At 32.0% G+C, this 24345-nt stretch overlaps 3 protein-coding genes across 3 annotated transcripts; 2 read left to right on the top strand and 1 right to left on the bottom strand.

The window, feature by feature from the left end:
- Positions 1-2869: 2869 nt before the first annotated feature.
- On the bottom strand, positions 2870-4814 carry LOC124843432 (methylthioribose kinase-like). Its single transcript, XM_088099871.1, has 5 exons — positions 4148-4814; positions 3891-4065; positions 3612-3813; positions 3301-3515; positions 2870-3221 (listed from the first exon to the last, which is right to left on the bottom strand). The coding sequence occupies exons 1-5, from the start codon at positions 4656-4658 to the stop codon at positions 3056-3058; spliced, it is 1269 nt and encodes a 422-aa protein (XP_087955997.1). The 5' UTR covers positions 4659-4814; the 3' UTR covers positions 2870-3055.
- Positions 4815-6904: 2090 nt separating this feature from the next.
- Positions 6905-11295, top strand: LOC124837792 (Pseudouridine synthase family protein). Its single transcript, XM_088100142.1, has 9 exons — positions 6905-7361; positions 7449-7592; positions 7679-7726; positions 7811-7891; positions 8696-8809; positions 8937-9035; positions 9649-9760; positions 10385-10431; positions 10550-11295. Exons 1-9 carry the CDS (start codon positions 7041-7043, stop codon positions 10904-10906), a joined length of 1323 nt encoding a protein of 440 aa, XP_087956268.1. The 5' UTR covers positions 6905-7040; the 3' UTR covers positions 10907-11295.
- Positions 11296-13209: 1914 nt separating this feature from the next.
- On the top strand, positions 13210-23537 carry LOC124825246 (Spc97 / Spc98 family of spindle pole body (SBP) component). Its single transcript, XM_088101022.1, has 14 exons — positions 13210-13487; positions 13693-14397; positions 14980-15186; positions 15288-15599; positions 16157-16269; positions 16437-17579; positions 18724-18865; positions 18987-19146; positions 19639-19802; positions 19922-20004; positions 20205-20304; positions 20880-20941; positions 22251-22398; positions 23093-23537. Exons 1-14 carry the CDS (start codon positions 13320-13322, stop codon positions 23258-23260), a joined length of 3675 nt encoding a protein of 1224 aa, XP_087957148.1. The 5' UTR covers positions 13210-13319; the 3' UTR covers positions 23261-23537.
- The last annotated feature ends 808 nt before the right edge of the window (positions 23538-24345 follow it).

Genomic DNA, 24345 nt, shown 5'->3' with positions numbered 1-24345 from the left:
AACGATTTTCTTAACCGAAACCCGATTAAGGTACGTATGTAGTATAGTATACATATGAATACAAGAAAAAGAAGTTATTATAATTTGGTTAGAGATAGTTGTTTGGTTGGTAGGTTTTTGTAAGATTTGGTGGAAACGTGAAAAGCTAAAATGATGCAAAATCTTGAAGGTAAACAATTTGTGCATACTTCCCCATTATTATTCCGATGTCATTCTCATATCCAATCATCATAATTTACTTCTCTAATGGGAAAAAGATGTCGAGTCCAAAAAAGACACGTCCATGTTTCCCAACCTATATAATATAATATTTACTTATTTTAATATTTTAAATATGAAAAACATTCCTTCTGAAAGAATACATTATTGTAATATAATAGTAAATACCTTTTTCATTTGAAAGAACTGAGGTTAATAAAATATGAATATTATAATTTAAACTTAACTTTGAAGCAGCTGGAAAATGTGTGATTATAAAAATAAGTTGATGTATTTTGAAGAAAAGAAATAAGATAAATAAGTGGGTAGGTTGTAGTGTAGAAGCCATAAACCCTTCGACAAGTCTCATTCTATATTACATCTTTACTGCTGAAAACTCCTATTTTCTTTTAGCCATTCAAACTTCAAAATTCAAAGCTGAGAAGGAAAGTCAAACAACAAAGGTGTATATATATATATATATATATATATATATATATATATATATATATATATATATATATATATATATATATATATATATTGACAGATGTAGATGCAGAGCATGATTCATTGAGAATTGGAAGAAAATGAAGAGTGTTTATTATTATTATTGTGTAATAATGTTTTTGATGTTGGCCTCCTTCTCCATGAACGTTGAGGGAGTGAGACCGCTGAAAGATGATCCGTCTTCTTCTTCATCCTTCTTCCTCTCTGTAATAATGGACAGAGCATACTCTGGCCCAAGCCACAGAGGACGCGGTCACTGAACAACACTTCCATTTCTTCGATGCTTAATTCCTCTGTTTTTCTGTATGTAATCTCATCAACATCTTTATTCAAATTATACGTGTAATTATAAACTTATCTTGTAAGCTTAAATTACATTTCATCCTTCATTCCTTACTATTTTTTTGTATCATTATTTCCTCAACTTCTCACATGTTTCATGTAAGTATTCTTCATATATACTTTATTTATACAATAATTATTTATTTTTTTTAATTTATCACAAATTCACATAAAAATAAAGTTTATTTTCAAGCGATTCAAAGAAAATTTCGTAAAAGATAGTCAAATTTTTAAAATGATTTTGTGGACACGAATTTTTTTTAATTATTATAAAAACATTAATGAATGAATTAGATTAAATTTTATCCATAGTAGATCACTAAAGAGTTTAACTTTAAATGAAATTTTAATAAGTTTAAATAGATTGATGATTTTTTGTTAACAAAAAGCTATATTGTTCAGTCATTCACTTTGGGGACTTTATTCTTTTTGAAGAAAATTTTATCATTTCTGTTTTATTTTTTCTTTTTATTATTACGATTCAAACTCTTCTTTAAATAAACGTTACGGGAAAAAAAAGAAAAAAAAAACTCAATAATATAGATGGAAGTATTTTTGTTCTGTATTTTATATGATAGGATAAATGGTATATTAATATAGAACTATCATTCTTTATTAATTACAATCAAAATCTTACTTTTGTTTATTTATTATTAATATTTAAAGTATTTAAGGGTTAACTTTAATTGAATATAATATAATTTAATTTCTACAACCACCATAACATGTTATCATTTTTTGTTCAAATCGAGATAATTCCCCCATCAAATGCTTTATAGCTTATTTTAAGTAGATGGTAATACTTTTTTCAATTTTTTCAAAAGTAATTAAAAATAGTTATTCATTTTGAAAAAGAAGAAGAAGAAGAAGCTAAACTAGTGTGAAATACTTTAGATAAGGCTTCTTCATTAACGAACCGATTTAAAGAAAAATAAGAACAAAAATTGATTAAATAGATGTTTGGACTTGTTGATTAAATCAACTGTATTGATTGAATGGTTTTGAGAAATAAATAATAATAATAAGATTAATAATTTGAATAAAATATGAATGGCATTTGAACATATAAATAAATAAATACAAAAATCGTTTATGGACTATTTTCTATGATAGCCTTCCACAATAAAAACATTTTGTGGGAAAAGAAAAATACATTGTGCTTACACGCACAACTTAAACCATTCTCCATTATTAAAAAGCTAAAAACGTCATTTAAAAAAAATAGCGTGCTTGCATTCACAATTTAAAAAATATATATTAAAAAATAAAAATCGTGTTTTTAAACATAATTTCTATTGGGAAAGAAAAAATGTGTTTTAACGTAGGGTTTCACTATACAAAATTTTAATTGAACAGAAATCGTGTTAAAATTGTTCATTTCAAAAACGACTTGTTCAGCTTATTTTTCAAAAAAAAAACCATTTACAGAATAACTAAGTAGTATTACACCTATTTGATAAAAAAAACTATAAACATTCCAATCCCTTTAAATATACATGATACAGTAAAATCAAAATATTAATTAAGCCAAATTAATTTTATGATATTAAATTAAATTTGTCTCGCTGCATGAGTTATTCGTTAGATAAATGTTTTTTTATACTAGATAAACTACTTATAACTTACTTTTAAGAGTATTTTATTCATTAAAAAATATAATGTTTATATTTGTAAAAAAAGAAAAAAAATTAAAAAATAAAATAATAGACATAAAATACGGGTAAAAATTTGTTGGACGAAGAAATAATACTGACCTATCCCTTAATTAACACATAGGATACAATAGAAGTCTAAATTAAGTGAGGAAAGACAAAAGGTATTAAAGATATATTCAATTAGTATTATTTTTTCTTTTTTTTTATTTTCTTCTTTATTAAAAAATATAAAAATTTATATTTTTATGATTATTTTATAATTATTCTAGTGTTAAATAAATATAAAAATATGTATGTAGAGCACTCTCCTGCAAATCACATCATAGTACTTAGCGAAAAGCTTGTGAATACTAAAATTGCCGAATTGCCGAAACAACCTGGGCAATGCCTTCAAATTTTGCTCTATCTTTGAGAAGCATCTTAGCCAAGTTAAGAGCCTTCCGTTCACAGGAAGCCCGTTTAGCAGCATCAGTAATGGATTCAAAATCCTCAACATGCGCCACCCCTACGATTCTCCTGTCAAACATACATACATACATACATTAATTTTAACTAATTCATTTTCTTTTCCCATTCTTTTGTTAAATTATATCACCTTATCATTTTGGCAGCACCAAATCCAAGACTGTCATGAAACAATTCTGCCATGTATCTCTTCTGCGCAAGGAGTTGAACCTCAGGATTGTTATAAACTGCTGGAAGATATGCCTCGCCAGCACCATTTCTGTGTTCATCCCAAAGTGCAACGAAATTTTTGTAGAAGAGATTCCAAGTGTCTTCAATTGTCTCAAGAATCCACTCCTTGTATGCCTGCAAAACATAATTTTGTCCAATCAATAGAAAGTTTCTGTTTTTGACAGCTTAACTAAGAATCAGATAAAATGTCAATACTAGAATTTTACGTACTTTTCTATGATCGGGTTGATCAACAAGTCCATCCTGCGCAAAGAAAGCCAACATCAAGTTTCCCAAGAAAGCACCGATGTCATAACCCATTGGTCCATAAAATGCAAATTCTGGATCAATGACTTGAGTTGATTCGGGAGTAACCATGACAGAACTAGTGTGCAGATCCCCATGAATGAGTGCCTGGGCCTGCTCTGAGAACCTGGAGGAACAAAAACTATTAGGAAGTTGATGTGCGTGAGCAGACATAGCAGAGTAGAGTGTGGGAGTGGCATATACTTAGATTTGAGGATAGCAATTTCAAGCTTGAGGAGATTGTCGTGACGAAGAGCTTCGGCATCAGGATCAAGATAGGGAGAAGTCCAGTGGTTGTATTGGGAAATTTGATAAGGGTCGGAGAAAACAACCTGCTCAGTGTGCCTGCATAAGGCGGCATTCCCACAGAATTTTGCAACTAGAAACAAGAATCAGCCAAAAGGTTAGGACTTTAATCAAAGCAGAGGCAAAGGATCAATTGGGATTGTTAAAGTATTGACCTTGGCGTTTGTGATCGAGTGTGGAGTGAAAAAGGAGAGAAGTGAAGAAGAGAGTGTTTGCCATGAAGTGTGCGATGTGGCGTGCGAGGAGCGGATACTGAATTCCGGCGATGAGGGCTTTCCTGAGTATGATGTGGGGAGGGGGAAGGTAGCGCATGGCGATCAAGGACATGGTTGGGTCAAAGTGATAGACTTGTGGGACATGGTGAGGGGCTATGCGACCCTGTTCTTCCAGGGCCATGGCCTCAAAGTATGCTCTGTCCTTCGTCAGTGGCCATGATTCCCCGATGCAACGAATGTAAGGGAGAGACTGCTTCATGATAACGGAATGGACAGAGTTGGTCACCAGGAACACAAAGTTCAGGTTACCATCTCCGATCTCTTTCACGGTTAGCTTCTCGGCGGTGTCACCCTCATCGTCCAGCTTCAGGATGGAGGATAGGGCGGCGACGCTCTTCACGTACTCTATCACTGACCTCTCATCGAGTCTTGTAAACTCCAAAAACGCCATTCAAGGGTGACTTTGTTTGGTTGTGGTTCTAAGCTGAGGAATGAATATGTGTGTATATGGCAACCTGGTTCATTGAACCTGCCACTGCATCCTCACAGATGACTGTGACTGGCATCTACACCTTTCTTCTTCCCACTACTTTTCAACTAAGGAATAATTTCTGCTTAAATTCACAACTTCTTTCTTCTTCCCGTTACTTTTCAATCAAGATAACGATAATTTTCACAGCATTTCTTTTATAACATTTTAATATATCGGTATTTATAATTATTATTATTGGTTATAAAATAATTTTCAACCAATTGCGTAATTATAATTACATAATTATGTTAAAATATTGTAAAAAATGTTATATAAATTATCATTGTCCTTTAGGAATAATTTCTGCTTAAAATCACAACTTCTTCTTAGAATCTCCTTCCAAAATTCACTTTTGACACAATGACTAGCCAACCCAAGCTCATTTCCATGCCTTTTTGTATAAAAACTAGTATTTTAACACCTCCAAGGCACGGATATTTTTAATCACCAGATTTTGTTTTTATTTAAATCATATATAAATCAAGAGGTTAAAAATAATTATTATTTAGTGTTATAAAGTCCCAAATGATTTAAAACAGTAGACCATGTAAAATTATAAAGAATAGACCGTAAAAAAAATATATATAAAAAGTAGATTCTGCAAAAAAATATTAGACTATATATAAGAATGTAAAAAATAGACAATCTAAAAATATGAAAGATACACCATACAAGAAAAATATATAGAATAATTGTTTGCCATTTTGTTTGTTGGTGGGATGCGAAAATAACGTTTGAGAAGCTTGTTTAATTTGTGTATATACAATTATCTAATTAATATATGTATAAATTCATGTATATTAATAAACTCGTTTAATAATTTTATGAATACACTCTTTTAATTAGTGTATGAAATTTTTTGTCTAATGTGTATTAATAGATTTGTTTAATGATTCTGTGAACACACTTGTGTAGTGTGTATTGTTGGACTCGTATAAACAGTGTATGAACAAATTCCTTTAATGTATATTAAGAGACTTATATAATCATTGAATTGATCCAATAATTGTTATTACATTCGTGTAATAAGTATATAAACATGTTTCTTTAGTGTCTATTAATAAATTTGTCTAATTATTTTATGAACACGATAGTCTATTGTATACTAATAGAGTCGTTTAAGGAGTCACAAATTTGTCTAATTAGTGGATAGATAAATTCATCTATTGTGTATTAACGAACCGTCTAATTAATGTATAAATAAATTCATCTAATGTATATGACTAAATTTGTGTATGAATATTTTTATGTAATATGTATTTATAAACTCGTTTAATCAACGCATGAATATATTCATTTAATACATCTCAGTAGACTTGTATAGTTAATATACAAATCTAATAATTTCATGTGTCTGATTAAAATGATTAAAAGGTACTCGTATCATGAATGTATTTCTAACGTTATATTTAAAAGCAATATTTTATAGTTAATGTTTCTAATTTTTTCTAAATATGTTTTCATTAAAATTATAAAATATGAGATGAAAAATATATTTCTTTTTACTAAATATTGTATTCAATTTTTTATAGTTGATTTTTCTTATAGATTTCTCATTCATAACCTCATAGTCTATGATATTAACTTAAAAAGAAGGTATATTAGTCTTTTATTCACTTGACCATCAAATTATAGTAGTTAATAAGTGTAATTTGTGAGTTGTCTTTGCTTCGTGGATAAAATGTTTTTTTTTTTTACAATAAATTGCAACATTTAGTAAGTTTTAAATTCAATTGTAGTATCACTGTGTATACTTGGGACATGGATAGTAGCTAGAAAAATATACATGTTTTACCACATCAACATGTAATGCGCTAACCATTTCAAATATTATTTTGAAGGAATGTATGACAATTGTGAGTATCAAGTTCAAATAAAAAACATAAAATTAAAACTATTTTTTCAATATAATGTAAAAAAATTAAAAATGTTCTTTAAATATTTGTTAGGATATTAGTATATAAAGCTTGTTAACCAGATAGAAAATTTTATACAGTTATAAATAAATTAAAATCCATTAATTTGATTTTTTATTCAAAATTGTTTTATTTTTTAAAATTTGAAATTTTTAAGGTTTTTTCAGAGAAACACCTTAATCTTAATAATTAAATTTCTTACCTCTAATAAACCTTTCAAAATATATTTATCCCTGATTCAGATACATTTCTCCATGATCATAGAGCCACAAGGATGTAGAAAATTTGATGGATTTTCAAATTTAAATTTGGACGTGTTATGATTTGCTTTGTTAAGAAAGGAAAAACAAGAAAGAGGGAAGAGGGTGTAAATTGAAACCCTGTGATGAGATTGGCGATGGCGGCACAAGCAGAATGGATGTTCAGAGCGTTGAGGAGTGGTCGGCGGTACTTGTCGGCGGGAAGGCAACGGGAGGAGAAATGGCTTACGCTGCCTCCCGTGGCTGCGAGTGCCACCGTGGAGGTGAATGGAAAGAGAAAGGGAAAGGGAAACCAACTCTCCTCCACTTCCACCACTGCGCTCAAATGGATTGTTCGCTGCTGCCCAAACCTCCCCATATCCCTTCTGCACAAGCTTTTCCGTCTGAGACAAGTTCGACTTCTCTCTCCTCCTCACATGGACATGCAACAGCAAACACTCAAAAGGGTAAGACCCATCTCATCTCTTCCATTCATTTTTTTTCCTTCTCTTGTTATACCACACATCGTGTTATCATAACATTGAGGAATGAAGGTGGCAGCTAAGTACACCTTGAACGCTGGAGATCGGATTTTACTTCCTCAATCTGTTCAACAAAAACCAACGCCTACGCACAAACCTCATTCTCCTCTCACTCCCCAACAAATCAACTTCATTCGCACTCTTGTTATATACAAGGTTTTCAACGTTAATTCCTTTTTTTTTTCTTTTCCTGTCTCATATGTTCCTGTTACCTTAATATTAATCTCTGTTAATGTGTTTAGGATCCTGCCATTCTCGTCCTCAACAAACCTCCAGGAATGCCTGTGCAGGTATGGGCCCACCCTCTCATCTGGGGATGCCATACTCTTCTTCACTCATTAATTCTTACACATGCTTTCTATGTCTCTCATTAGGGTGGCATTAATATCAAACACAGTTTAGATGTGGTTGCTGCTGCATGTTTAAATTATGAATACTCTGAACCCCCTCGTCTGGTAAGCTCTTCATTATCTTTCTCGTATCTGTACTTGTGTAATCTCTTCTTTGTCATTCACTTTGTCATGCCTTTTCTAGTACCAAACTGTTTACAATTGCATTTATCTTCGTTTCTTCCTCAGCCTGTTATTTAATCTATTATGACGACAAAAAAGGGTTAAATAGAGTGTTTGGCAAATGCAAACTGATTTTCAGTTTATTGTTCTTTTGCTAATGATTTCACATGACAACTGGCTCTAGCTGTTTGTGTCCTGGGAGGGAAGAACTCAAGATGATCGTGCACTCAACTTACTGCTCAAATTTTTGCATTGGTTTTGTTATAATGGCAAAAATATAAGAATTTAAGAACCCATGACATGATGAAGCCTTTTTCCTCTGTGAAGCAATATACTGTTTCCTGCACCAGTGTTCAATAACAGATGTTTTTTTTATGCCCTTTTAGAAGTATCGGGAATTGCTTGCAATTGTAAACAATACATCAAATAAAAATGGCAGGGTTTTTTTTTTTTTTTTAAATTTTATCATTAGATGAACTTTAATTGTTCGTATACTCAAGACTCCCAGTTAGAAAAATCCTAGTGGTATCTTCGTAAAAGAAAGTGGTAAACATTATTATTTATTATTCTTCTATCAAATACCGTTTCATCTGTTATAATCATTACAAAGCTTGAACTTAACTTCAATGGAATTAGTGGGATTATTTGCCTCGTGTATTAGTCCCGTGCCAATATGATTGATGGTTGTTTGGATATATGAAGCATGAACTAGATATTAGGCTGATACTTGAACGAAATTGTTTTTAGGTGCATAGACTAGACAGAGACTGTTCTGGCATTCTGGTGATGGGAAGAACACAGACAAGTACTACAGTTCTGCATTCCATCTTTCGGGAGAAAACATCTAGGGCATTAGATGATGTGAGTAAAATAGTTGTTCCTTTACATCAAATGCTTCGTGTATGCTAAAATTTCAGAGTATTAGTTTGTTAGGGTCTATGTCCATTTCGTTGCTTTTCTTGATTTTGTGCTGTTTGATCTTAAATAGATTGGCGAAGGGAAGAGGATACTACAAAGAAGGTATTGGGCACTTGTCCTTGGATGTCCTAGACGTTCAAAGGGGTTGGTCACTGCTTCACTGGGTAAGGTTGTATCCATATTTTTGCTTGTTAACTGTTTACCAGGATATTTCAGTTGGTCAATCTTACTCCTGGAATGTTATGCTTTGTGCACGCTTCATCCATTTCGTATCAGAATTGTCAAACTTATAAAACGTTTACTTATGTAGTGTGCATAAATAAAAATGCTTTGCACTGAACTGCAACCAGTAGTATACAGTAATTACTAAATTTATCATGCCTTTCACGGTCAAAGGAAGTTTGAACAATTATTTTCCTCAAATAGTGGGGAGTGTTATGCAGGATGAATTTACCTTAGTCCTTTAATCCTTTTATCTTCTTATGGGTAGCTGATTTTCTGATAAATCCTTGTTTTAGGCACGATGGTTCCTTTAATGCTTTAAAAGCAAGCCCAAAACAAACTTGTTAGTATCCATAAAATGAAGCCCTACATTCATGGATTGCTGTCAACTATCTGGCAATGCATGATGACATGAAACCTTAGGCCTTACTATTCAATAGCCCACAACCTAAATTAACTTATAGCTTTAAAATAAATGGACATTGATTTGAGTAGCTATAGAAAGCTCCCTATTCTTGCTTGATAATGTTGTAAACTTGCAGCCCTTTATTTGTTTTCAGGTGGTTGTTGACAATGGGAAATCTGAACGAATAACTGTGGTTGACAATTCTGCATCATTGTCATCACAGCATGCAATTACAGAGTACCGAGTGATTGCATCATCATCACAAGGTTGGTAATGAAGCTTACTTTTAATTCTACGATTAAATTTCACAAATTTCCTTTGAGAGTGATAAGAACAAATTTCATTATTTTCCCGTGTTACATGTTTTTGTGATATTTTAAACTCTTTAGGACCCTAGTTTCAGCCACTATCGTTCTCACTAATTGTTAATGAGTTGGGGTCATTAAATGTCGTTAGTGTTCTAGAAGCAATTATTAACAATACTGCTTATAAAGTTTATGCGATGTAAAAAAATGCATGCTTCCAAACTATTTTAGCTTACAAATTGTTTTACTAAATAATGTTGTTCAACATTTCCACTTGATACTAGAAAGGCAGAGAGTCCCTGACAAAAAGAGCTATTGGTCACGTACCAAATATGACTTTGACTCTATTTCATGTTTGGGAAATAGAATTTACAGTCTTCCAAAAGCATAAGTAAACGCACCATCTAGAGTGGATCTGATTTTAATCTAAACAACATATGTTTGCCAGTATTTGAACCTACATTTGTAGAAAAAATATGATGTGTATTTTTGTCTACCCTCTTTAGCATGAATTTTCCTGTCAAGTGCTTCGCCTCAGCTCTTCTTATCTGGCACCCCCTACTTATGCCATCTCAATTAGTGCAGGTTACACATGGTTGGAGCTGTCCCCTTTAACTGGTAGAAAACACCAGGTAACAAAAACTAGGGAAGAATCATTTGAAATTTGTGTCAGTCAGAACATAAAATATTAAAATTATTTTATATGACTCACTATAATTTTTATTCTAAGAGTGTATACTGGTGCCACAGCTTCGAGTGCACTGTGCCGAGGTGTTAGGTACACCAATAGTTGGGGACTACAAGTATGGATGGCAAGCTCACAGGAAGTGGGGAGGTTTTGATTTGTCAAATGTGGAGGACTCATGTGAAGAGCTTCTCAAGGAAGAAACACTCCCCTTTGGCCTTAATTTGAACAATGGGAGCATATCTGAGAACCATCCTCGTTTACATCTTCATTGCAAGCAAATAGTCTTACCCAATATATCTCAAGCACTGCAAAATGTGCAATCATTTTCCAATTGTGATCTTTCACAAGTGGAAGGGCTTGAATTGGTCGCGGATTTGCCTCCATACATGCAAAGAAGTTGGGATGTCACAAATTGTTGAGTTAACGGTCTATCTATCTCAGCCTTTCTAAATTATAGTTCACTCGATTTTGACAACGCAAATTCTTCCGCTCGGGTTTCCTCAGAATTCACCAGATGTTGGTTTGAGCTTGTTGTCACATCATTTAGAATTGCATTTTTCCTAACCATAAAGCATTGCCGACTCTATGTCATGCTACTCTACATGGCAGTGTCATTTAATTAAATTCAGGTCAGTTGATTCACATGAATTTAAACCAGTGAAAGAGAGAATCATCTGCCGCTTTGTAACAGTTCCTTCAATCTTTTAATTTGTCCATCATAGCCACATTATGATAACTAGTATATTTTTCCTGTCAGTAAGTATATTTTTGCTGTCCATGCTATAGAAATGTTATTACCCATTACTTAGACATATTTTAAGAAAGTATAAGTGGAATCTTTATTATATTTGTGCTAGTGGTTTATAGATGGTTAGAGCAAGATGTGTATGAGTTTCTTTTGAGAAAAGATTAATGTTATGTTTGGACAGAAAGTGTAAACAAGAAAGTAGAAAATGGAAAGGAAAGAAAAGAAAAGAAAGAAAAAAGAGAAAAGAAAATAAGGTCCTTTGAAATAAGAAGAGAAAAGTGAAAGAAAATGAATAAAATAATTAAGAATAGTTTTTGTTGATATGATATAATAAAAAAAAGGTTTAATCGATATATTTAGAAAATGATCAGATTGATTCAGATTGAATTGAAAATTATAAGAGACCTTTTAATTATACCTAGTATTTGTGTTGGGTTAAACTCTTTTTTCTATTGTAATATATTTTATTGTATGTAACATGAACAGATATATTTTAAAAAATTATATTGAAGTTGAAACAAAATTACAACTAAAATGAAAAGAAAACATTACAATATGTTAGTTTAGTACAAGTAAATTTTTTGACGTAAACAAATTAAAATAAGACGTCCTTAAAATTTCAAAGTTTAAATTAGTTGACTTTTAACTTAAATGCACCTTATAACTGTATAAATATAGCTTTCTCTGCATGGTAAATTAGTAACAATCACCTGATACAAGTATTTGTCTTTAAAATTGTCATTCATTCCAAATCATGATATTTGCTTTGTATTTTAATTAAATAAATGAAAATTATTTATTTTTCAGATGTTTTTATATTAAAAATATTTATCTATACCATTAGTAAAAGGAATTTTTTCTTCTAATATACACAAATTCTTATCATTTTATCTTTTAGGTAATTGTTTTATTAAACTAAAATAACTATTTATAATAAAAAGAATTACTTAAAAATTAAAAAAATTACCTACAATAACAGTATACAAATAATTTATTTTTATGATTACTTTTCATTATAATGGTTATTATTTTTAACATTGATAAATCCTTTTTATTTACAGAATTCTTTTAATCATTTTACTCTTTAAATAATTATTTTTAGAACTAAAACAATTATTTATAATAAAAAATATTTATAAAATAAATAAAAATATCTACAATTTATATTTATTTTTGTAATTATTTTTTACGAAAATTTTCTCTAATTTAATAATTTTTTTTTATTTTAATTACTATTATAACAATACTTTTATATCTTTTTTATGGTAGAAATAAGTTTAATCATGAAAATAATAAAATTATATATATATATATATATATATATATATATATAATATATATATATATATATATATATATATATATATATATATAACATTAATAAATTTTTAATATAATGATTTACCATTTCAAATTTTAAGTGATATTGTTTTAGGATTAAAATAATTATCTATAAAATAAATAAAACTACTTAGTATCACATAATTATTTCAATATTATTTTTACAAAATTATATACATATATATATATATATATATATATATATATATATATATATTCTTTTTCTACTTTTAATTAATTATTTTAAAAAAGAGTAAAATCATAAAAATTTAAAATTATATATAACTTGTAATGTAATACTAAAGAGCACAGCTAGTTTGAACAAAATAAAAAGATGAGCTAGTGATGTAGCTTGACATAATGTAATGTTTTGTTTTAGATTTTTTTTTTCTGTTTTTCACCTGGTTAAATGTAAGTCAATTTATCTTTTTGTTTTCTTCTATTAAATCACTCACCTAAAAGTAAATCTTCTTGTGCTACATAATTCTGGTTTCATATAAAGCCTGTTCAAAGTAAACATTCCAGGAATTTGATTAAATTGAATTTGATTTTACATATTTTAATAATTTTCTGGTAAATTCATAAAAAATCACATGTTTTTAAATATTGCGTGTATATATAATTTAAAAAGTAGGGGCGGGGAAGGGAGGAGCGAGAGGGATTTGGTTGAGATGAGATAGAATCTGAATTTATTTTGAAATTCCTTTGATACTCTACTTCATCACTCCAGGAGAAGGGAAGCCATGGCGGTTGATACGAAATTTGCACGGTTATTGGAGGATTTGAAGGTAGAGGATCCATGGCTTCCCCCAAATTCATGGGAATCCATACCTTCTGAGAGTGGACTGCACTCTTCTTCATCTTCTTCTCATCCTCCAAATCAACCTCTCTCTCACCTCTCCACTCTCTCTGTAAGTTCCTCTTCCTCTCTCAAACTAACCTATTCTATTCGCCTTCTTTCCTGCTTTCCACTGCAATGCAATGCGTTTTACCGTCTCAAACTAACCTAGTCGATTTCCAACATTTGCTTTCCTACTTTCTCAGGCTTTGCTTTTCCATCACTATCTATCTATCTATGCATTTTGAACTTAATTGAACCGACATATTTGGCCACAGGAATCTAGTTTGGTGAGGCTGGCCATGAATGCGATGCAAGGTGCGAAATCATCCCTTGTTAGCATCCAAAGGATATCTGCCATCTTTTGTTCTGATCCAGCTGACAGGACCTTCCTCCACATTCCCAACCTCTGGAATCGTGCTTCCAGCACTCGTTCTTTGGGAAATATACTTAAATCCATTGGTTGCACGGCTTCTCTGGTCTTTCTTCTTCGTGCGTTTGTGGATTATTATACAAATATGAATGTGGATATCAGTTTTGGACACACTCATCATAATTCTGATGTTCTCCAAAGCCAGATTCATCAGGATGACCCAGTCAGAGCACAACACTTCCCTCCATTTACTCTTGTTAATCAAGCCTTTGCTGTTGCTGTGGGAAAAGTCTTGGAAGGGTACATTTGTGGATTGGACACAATTCATACATCTGTAATCTTGAGGCGTTCATCAAAAAACATAGATTTGACTGTTCCGGGGTGTTTAAAGAATGTAGTGCATTCTGAAATTACACTACTTGAGTTTTATCTGCACACAAAAGAACTAAAGACTCAGATTGAAGCCCTTGCTAGTGTATGTAACCTTCAAAAGTGGGCTCTTCGCTTTCCAGATACTGCTTTCGAGGACCTGGTTACCCAGGCTACTTCTGAATTTCGGAACTTCTGCAGAGGGGGAAATCTGTTAACGTTTTTGTTTTCACAATTACAGGTTTGCTTATTTGAATGTGAACCTATTGTTAGAATATATGGAAAATATCAAACAGACTCGTTGATTATATATTGTAATATTTTAGACTATCTCTTAGAATTTGTTTCTTATTTATCTCGTAGTTATTATTTTATTCATACTCTGAAGTTTCAATCAAGGGCATTGTTAAATGAATACTTCATGGCATATATCCACCTATACTTATCTTTTGGTGAATCCCTTAATTATCATTTTAGAAGGGGACAAACAAAGATTAGTTTGGGATACCACTATAAGTAATGGATTACGAAATAGCTTATTATGGTAGTAAGATTGTTGGATTCTTTTTTTTTTTCCTTTTTTGGTGTCAAAGGACATTTGGACAAGAAGAGTTGTAGCATCCAGAAAGATACAAATACAATTTTAAATTGGAGAGATGACAGGCTAGTGGAGAGTAGAATTGTCATGAGGGGCCTACCTACTCAATGTTTTACATATTTGTTGCAATGGAACGATTGCATTACACCTGCGAAAGATATTTCTGTTTTAAATGACTTTTCTTTATTGAAAATCTTGTATTCTATTTGGCCTTCTGCAATTTAGGTTGCTGATCCTGCTCACTGCACTCTGCTGAAGTTTCTTTTCCTTCAATCATGTGAACCATATTGTGGGTTCATTAGATCATGGATTTTCAAAGCAGAAATTCATGATCCGTATAAGGAGTTTATTGTAGAAAATATGGAGTGTTTACATCTTAAGTCACATGTTAAAGTTGGCAATGCTATTGACTTTCCATTAGCAAGTGTGAAGGTAATTATTTCCTGCTGGCTGCTTGCACTTTTCGTATGAATCATAACTTTATATTACATTGTTATATTATTGATTCTCATGGTGGGAACATCTAACATCAGGTTCGAGATGGAGTTCCCATTCCTGAATTTCTCAAAGATTTCTTGGTCCCACTTGTTAGAGCTGGTCAGCAGCTTCAAGTACTGTTGAAATTGCTTGAAATGTGCATTCATGTTGCTTCTGGAGAACACAGTTGTGATGACTTTGTACCCTGCTGGAGTGGCTTTTCAAGCAGTGGTCTGTCTTATTCATCTCCATTGGCTTTCAGCAAAGATGTTATAGAAGCTATGGTGCTTGCTAGAGAAAATTATTATAAAGGGATGAATGAGAAAATTGGAAGTCTTTTGAGCAGTTTAGAAGTTAGATATCTGCAGGTGGTCATCCTCCATAGTTTTGGTTATTTTGCAATAACAAAGTAATTTATTTGCATGATAGAAGAAAAGGGTTACGAGGCTAGAACTTTAAGCTTTTTGGTTTGAAAAAATGTTTCTATTTTCATTTTTTGTTTTTACTTTTAATTACAAAGTCTGCCTTGTTTTTATTTTATTCTTGTTTTAAAAGTTTGTACAGAAAATAATGAAAACAGTAGTATTTTGTTTTTGCTAATTTCTATACAAACCTTTGAAAAGAAATAAAATGAAAACAAGGTGATATTTTGTAATTAAAAGTGAAAATAGAAAGCATCCTCAAACTAAACAACCTCTAAATTGTTCTTGTGCAATTACCACTAAAAAGCAGGAAACCCACTTAAACATTTTAGCTGAACACCATAATCAAGGAAAAAAATTCTTGGTTTATTTAAAAAAAAGGACCATAGGAAGTATAAAATAAGATAGTTGCAGGATTAGGACAGCAGACTGCTTCATTTTGTGCAGGTACTTAATTTCTTTACCATTTTTCCTTCTTACACGGAAACATTTTTCTTTGGCAGGTAGCTATGCATGCTTTAGTGCCTTCTTTTGGTAATGGTGGAGGAGGTACCTTAGACAAACTAGACCAGATCATGTCAGAAAACAATATAGCAGATAAGAGAAGTTTAAATATGTAATCTCCTACTCCCCTCATCTGACAATCCCCCCTTCCACGTGAGCATGAAGATACAAGTACTGAGTAGCATGCTTCTGTTATTTTCTGCTTGACATCGTAGTTTTTTCCTGACAACTTTATTTCCCTTTGTTTTTGCTTCATTGATGTTTTATAGATTTTCTCAGGGGCATTGGTGATTTAGACTCTGATGTCTCAAGTACAGTAGATGAGTTCTCCTTGCTGGAAGATATGTGTGATATATCTGAAAGTTCATCCATGAACAGCTCTGTGGAGCAATTGGATTGTGATCAGCTTAGTGGTTGGTCTTGTTCGGTAGTTGGGCAACAAAATCATTTATCTGCTTTAAGCTTCTTGAAGAGTGCTACCTTAAAGAATTCAATACGAAATTCCTTTCATCATGAAAACTCAGGCAGTGATTCACATGAGCTTTGTGATAAAAGGGATGCTACTGATCACTTGGTGCAGTCCTCCCATGAGGGAATAATATCAAGTCACAAGTCTAATTCTCCAAAACCAGGGAATTCAAGCTGCTCATGTAAATCAAGTATTCAATTTAGAGAGAGTTTGATTGTCCGTTGTTCTGCAATGGGTGAATTTTTGAAAACTTCATTTGATAATGATGGAGCTGTTGAGCCAAAGCTGACTGAAAAGCACCTGGGATCCCTGAGATATTCTATGTTATGCCATGATGTTATTACTGCTAGTGATACTTTGAGTGGGGAGGCCATGATGGAGGATCAAACTGACAATGGTACACTCATTTCACATTTGTATGATTTCCAACCGCAGAAATATAGCAATCAGTGTAATTATCCTAGCATTAATCCCCTTAGTGTGAATCCTATGTTGACAAGAAATTCAGTTCTTCACCTGATGAGTGGGAATGGGGAAAAATACAAGGCTGAACATGGACAGCTTTTGCCTTACTTCAACTTTTCTACCGTGGAGGACCCATGTAAGGTTTATATGGACAAAATACCCACCAACTCTAGATGTAGCAGTGCATGTTCATTTACGCTACATCATAATGTGTCAACTCATAATGCTGAGAATAATGAACGAGAAGAAATTGGCTGTGGTAGAGAGAATGGGTTAGTTGATGTTCCAAATTTATCTTCTTCACTTGACTTCATGGACCATAAACATTTAAATGTTGTGTCTGGTGGGAGCAGCTGGGAAAGATTGCTGAGTAGTTTTGGAAAAACTGTCAATTGTGATGATACTCAAAAACGAAGTTTGTCATCAACATTTGATATACCACTTGATATTATAATTGACAAGTGCTTGCTGCAGGAAATCATGCTTCAGTATCCTTTTCTTTGTGTTTATTCGGGCAAAATTGATTGATTAGTTTATGCATATTGCTTCTATTTCTCTGGATGTACTTAGATTAAACTAGTATGAATTTATAATGAATACCCAGTTCAGTGAAGTCTAATTCTGGTCATTCCAATCTCATCTTACTATTTGTCAGTAGTATCACTGTTTGTAATAATGGGTCAATGCAACCTCAATTGGGTTCTTTAGTGATGCCATAATACATGGAAAAACTCGGACACAGTGGACTTGAAAGGGATTTTATTGTTTTGATGATGAGACCTGTTGGAATGGTTTTCAAAATTGTCTGATCAAGAAGCTAAAGACCATGAAAGATCTCTGTGTTAGTATTTTATTTGAGTGTTTTGAAATGTGAGAATGCTTCTTCAACCAAAACAAACAGTCCTTGTTCCTAAGGTGGGACATGCTACATTGACCAATTAATGGCATTTGAAATTTCTGCTCTATAGTAGTCGGTGTGTTTCAAGTATTATTGTCATAACAAGATGCAATTTGTGCAGCTAATATGTTTAAAATATCATATCTTGAAGTGGATATTGCTAATTTCATGACCATGTGAAGGTTTTTATGTGTAAAAGTTGGCAAATGGAATAATTGCTAATTCGGTAGATTGTCAGTTCTTATAAGTGCAGATGATGATAGTATGTTGGGTAACATACATAATAAGTACATGATATTAGTTTGAAAATCTTTGATGCCAGTTAATGTTTTAAGGTGCAAGTTTGTTGAATAAGTTTAATTGACACATTTTATTAATAACACATTTTATTAATAACACATTTTATTAATAGGCAAATGCTAATCAGTGCCATAAAGACATTGATTAAGGACTTAAAATTAATGTTTTTTTGTTAAACAGTGTTATTAGTGTACTCTCACCATGATTTCTGATGCACCCGTGTAATTGCCAATTAAAATTTTGTTTCTGTTCGTGTTCAACCAATGCCTTAAGGTCATTGGTTAGCAAGATCTTTATTAAAATATCTCAGATAATATCATTTTAGAATTCATCTTTTTTCACTTGTGGTCCCTATTCCACAATTGAAATGAGTTGAGATGCTCAGTATAATGCTTTCAGGGTGTACTTGTGCTGCTTGTCCTTAAAGATGTCAGATACAATTATGTCAGCAAGCTTACCATCAGTGTCCTCGAGGAAGCATTTAAGTTACAAGATCATCTGTTGGCACTACGGCGGTATCATTTTATGGAGTTAGCAGATTGGGCAGATTTGTTTATCTTGTCTCTTTGGCATCATGTACTCCTAAATTCTGATTCTGAATAACTGTAGAATATTTCATAGATTCATATCTTGCAGCTGACTGTTGTCCTTAAATAATGTTGTGTTTACTCATTCTTTGGTTTACTTGAAATTACAGAAGTGGTCTGTTACTGAAGCAAATGAGAGACTTTCAGAAATTCAAGGTCTACTTGAGTTGTCAATTCAGAAGTCTTCTTGTGAACAAGATTCTCACAAGGATATGTTGTTTGTGTATATGAAAGGACATGGGAAATTGCCTCTTTCTGCATCTGCTATAGGTACATCCATACTACTATAAAAAGAGGATTCCCCTGTTGTAATCAATTTTTACTTTTCCTAGAGACCTAGTATGCTATTTTCATCACAATCTGAAAGAAAGGACAAAATCATTATTTCAAGTTAACTACAAATGCCAACTATATTTTTAATGATACTTTTCTATTACATATTCTTCATTTAGTCAACTTTCATTTGATTTTTAAAATTTTAAAAAATTTCCAGCCATTTTATATAATTAAATTAGATAGGATTTTCAGTTTCCATATGAGTGCCTTTATAGCATATTACTGTACTCATTTCCCGTGTAAATAACAATCACCGCAAAAATAATTTACTGTGAACAACATTGATTAGCATTTGGCTTTTGAACATTTTTATTGATAGCAGTTGTTAATGTTATTTCTATTTTTAGTTTCATTGCAAGCTTGATAAGATCCCCCACCAATTATCCTCACTTTGGCATGAACTAATGAATTTGTAAATATTGGCAGGGGTTCGTTCTTTCGATTTCTTAGGGCTGGGTTACCATGTGCACTGGCCACTCAGTATTGTTTTAACACCTGCCGCATTGAAAATATATGCTGATATATTCAGCTTTTTGATACAAGTGAAGCTTGCCATTTTTTCATTGACAGATGTGTGGTGCTCATTAAAGGTGTGATTTCTTGGAATTTTTTCTTTTTTTCTTTTACCTGTGTTCATTTCCAAAAGAATCCAAGGACTCTTATTATGTTATTGTAATGGAATTTATTTTCTATAAATTTTGGTGAACAGGATTTGATGGACGCAACCAACAAAGATAAAAATTCTGAACTACAACTGGAGGCAGGGCATCTTAATATATTGATGAAGATGAGGTACTGAAAGTTGTTTTTCTAAATGTATGGAGGTTCAGATGGTATGGTCTGTGGGTAGGGTTCTGAAAGATACAACAGTTACCCATTTTTTTCCCACTGATTATAAAGGGATACTTAATGAGCACTGTTTAAATATTGAAGATGAACTTTTATATTGATAATTGTAATTCTAAGAATCCTTGTTCTACTTTCAATGACAGGCACCAGATAAACCATTTTGTATCTACTTTGCAGCAGTATGTTGAGTCACAATTATCTCATGTATCATGGTGCAGGTTTCTTCATTCCCTTGAACATAAGGTTTGAGACAAAGCTTCTAATTTGTATAGCTATTTTATTTTATTTAGTTATCATTCTCTGGGCATCTTTTGTTGCATTTAAAAGTACACTTTGTTTTGTAACTGCTTATGCATTGTGTTTTATAGAAGAGTAACTTGTCTCCTTTGTCGTGTAGATTTTTGTTCAACCAACAATATCCTTCATATCTTCTCTCTGTCATATTTTCCTTGGTTTCTGACAGTCTTAATGCTAATGCATAGCATAACATAAGAGGAACTTTGGAAATATTTTGTTCATGTGGGATGCTTTTAGATTCTCATGTAGGAATTTATAAAAAAAATTTGAAGTCATCTTAGCTGTATCTCCACTATAGTTTTTGAATGTTATAGAAATACAAAAAAATGGACTACATTTTAAGGGTTATAGAAAGATCAAATGTATTGATTTTTATTTACCATACTTTCCATCTACCTCACTCAATTGTCAATTTGATAGTTTTCAGTTTGTGATAACTTTGATGGCTAGATCTTGTCTATAAGACCTGGTAATTCAATTTCTTTATAAGTTTTTGGATATTCGTGCCATTTATCATACAGGTGAAAGATATGATGGATCTTGAATCAGTGCACATGGAATATCTTGCTGATTCATTATGCATGTAAGTTTACATTTATTTGTTAATTGCAATCTATAGGGACAGTTATTAAAAAAAAAGTCAACTGTGGTGCATTGTTTATTTTCTGTAAATAGTGAATAAATAAGATAAATTTTCAATCTTCAATTATTAATTGTTTTATTTCTACCAAGTTAATATTATCAGAGTCAGGGATACACATCTTTGTACCACATGCAATGTCTGCTGGATTGTGGATCTTGATGTGTAGTCGAATGCTTGATCATTGTTGAGATAGTTGTTTATTATCTATTCAGACTGCTTTTACAAAGCTGTTTATTATTTTGTATCTAGAGAGGTCTAGGCTTTTTCAGTCTCAAATTTATATAACATATGTGCATCAGTGGAATAACTTGAACAGGGGTCTTTTCTCATTTCTTGAAAATATTTCAACTGTGATGAATTGCTCTCTAATATCAGTAGGTGTCATTTAATTATACCATCTTAAGGCTGAAGCCAACTTTCATCATGGCTTTAATGTTTGGGGAGTGATCAAAAATTAAGAATTCGTAAATCATAGTAAGGTGTCTATTTTCATTGAAAGCAAAAAATATTAGCAATATATTCTTTATCGTTTATATTCCACCAAAAATGTTTTTTTTTCATGAAATTCATTCAGTAATAGAGATTGGAAAGAATGTTGATACCATTGCCTATTTAAGTCTTGACACATTTGCCCCATCTTCAATAACTAATCCATTTCTCTTCACCTATCTTCCAATCCAAGGCACATCAAAGGGTTTCTAAGATATTGACAATTCAAGTGTGTTGCCTCTTGCAATGGAGTGTTTTTTTTTTCAGCAATCCTGCCCAAAAAACAACAGGCAACAATTTATCACACTAATATTATTGGCACTGGGCACCTTGGCGACTCCTTTAAGGAAGTGGTGTGTCTTGCCATTCTTTTTATGGCCAGAAGATTAGGGGGAAAAGATAGGCGTATGTTAGATGCATGTGTTGGATTTCCTTCAATACGTAAATGGTTGCTTTCACATAATTATTGTTGGATTTAGTCTAAGAAGAATGATATATGTCCAGAAATTTGCTCAATATTGGAGATCAGCATGCATTATGTGATGTTTGGGTATATTTATGGTTTGGTGTAAACTTGATCACCACTTAATGCAGGCTGATTATCTAGATGCACGCTAACTACTAGCACAACTGATAGTGTTTTAAGTTTCAAACTTTTATTAAATTGCTGATACTTACAACCCTTAAGTTTAGACAGTAAAACATATCTGATTCTGACAGCTGGTGTTTTATTTTATGTCTTTGTGTATATATGTTGCAGATGTTTCCTCTCTGATGAAACAAAGGGAGTTGGCAGCATTATTGAGAGCATTCTGCAATGTGCACTGGATTTCCGGTCTTGTATTACTGTTGGTGCTTGGGATTCAGAAGATTTGTCAGGCAAACTTTCCAAAATCAATATATCCCAGGTAAACCAGGCTATTTTCTAGAATCTCTGCGTCAATTATCTGGTACATTTATGCTTTGGAAAATAATATTGAACGAAAATACTTTGTTAAGATAGTTGTTATTATTTGTTGTACAACTGTATCTAGTTTAAGGGTTAAGGGTCATAGGTTGTAGCCTTTTCCTTTGATTGTATTTGTTCCCACCTTATACACAAACACACAACATGTATTTCTCAACCAAACCCAATTTTCTTCGGTGGCAAGTGTTTCAACAAAATGTTTTTTTATCACATTTCTGACAAGAGTTTCTCATTCTCATTCATTTCTTCTTCAAAATTCCTCACCTTGCCACTCTAGCCATTGGATTCGAAGTTGCATCTTCCTTTATCTCCTTCGTTAATGAATTCTCTCGATGTACTTGAGTGTATTTATGAAAGATAGATTTGAACTTCTATTCATATATATATACATGTCTTTCTTTAATTTGATTAAAAACTAATTTGGAAAGATAATTCAAATCTTTAGAAGTGACAATGCTAAAGAATATGTAAACTTTCTTCATTTTTATCTTAAACTTTACCAAAAGGTTTCTCAAAAAGCATCCACACACTAGATAAGATTATCTTATTTGGGCTATTTTAGGTATGTTCTCGAATAATCAGTCTTAAACTTCGAAGTAAAAATATGTTGACCAGTAGTTTGAATTTATTTGCAGGTGCTTTCTATAAAGCAGAAGTTTGATAGAAGTCTAAAAGAACTGCACATACGCTATATTAAGGGACCTAAACATGGGAATTTTGGGCTTTCTCGTTTTTGGGACTATCTCAACTATAATGAATATTATTCAAATGTCAGCAATGAAATGGAGTGCTATGCTGTTTGAAATATACCAGTTTTGACGATGAATTAGAGCTTTAATACCTTGAGGTTCAGGTTTGAGAGGTCAAAATTTCTCTAACGTATTCTATGATTGGATCATAGTAGTTTAGAATGACAACCGTATACGTGGTAGAAGTGTCTGGGTTTTGCATGTAAGGAATCTCATAATCGATTGTATATTTCATGAGAGAAGAAGGGAAAATAGTCGTCGTATATGTTTCTTTCTCATGTACAGTGTTACGATTTACTTCATAAAAAAGAAGAGAAAATGTTGAGTGCAAGTTTCTCTCCATTCCATATCTATATTATGGTTCAGTTTAAGTTTTTAAAAAATAGTAATTTTAAATTATAGTTGAGTTATCAGTATTAAAAATATTTTTATATAACCACGAACCAGTGATTTTAATGGTCGATGTATAATTATAAAACTAACATTTATGAAAAGTGTTATCACTATATATATCTTCTATATAATTATTACAGTCAAAATGTATAATGAATTTTAAATTTAAATATTTTAGGAACGCAGTTTTGCGACTCGGATATTGGTAGACTTGATTTGTAAGGCCGATGCAATCACTCGTGAACTGCAGGACAACCGATTCATTATGTATTTCTTATTCATACATAATTATTTCAGTGATGATTACAGTTTATAAAAATAATATTTCTATTTTCCACGAAATAATTACTGATATTTCCGTTGGCATATCATATAATATTATTTTTCTTCTGTAAACATGCTACAAAACTACCAAAAGAACATTGTTAGTGGCTTCACAACATTAACAAAGTGGATCTTAATGTAGGATTTATCTAGTAGCTATTTCTTCCTTTACATTCATACTTATCTTTTATGCCTTCATAAATATAAAATTTCTTATTTACCTTTTTTTTTTCAAATTATGCAATTTAGAAATTTTTTAATTTTTTAAACCAAATTTTAAGATTTCCCATTGGTCTGCCCTTTTGTCAGCAGTGTATTGCCATCCATATCCCTCGCATGTGCCTCTTCCATGGTCTGGTTTTCAAGTTCCAGTGAAAGAAAAACATTCCATTAAAGAAAGGATCCTTCTCCACGCCATGGAC

The sequence above is a fragment of the Vigna umbellata genome, chromosome 10, assembly GCF_029865625.1.
Source record: "Vigna umbellata cultivar VRB3 chromosome 10, Vumbellata_1.0, whole genome shotgun sequence".
Classification (NCBI taxonomy): domain Eukaryota; kingdom Viridiplantae; phylum Streptophyta; class Magnoliopsida; order Fabales; family Fabaceae; genus Vigna; species Vigna umbellata.
This window is presented reverse-complemented; position numbering and strand designations above follow the sequence as displayed.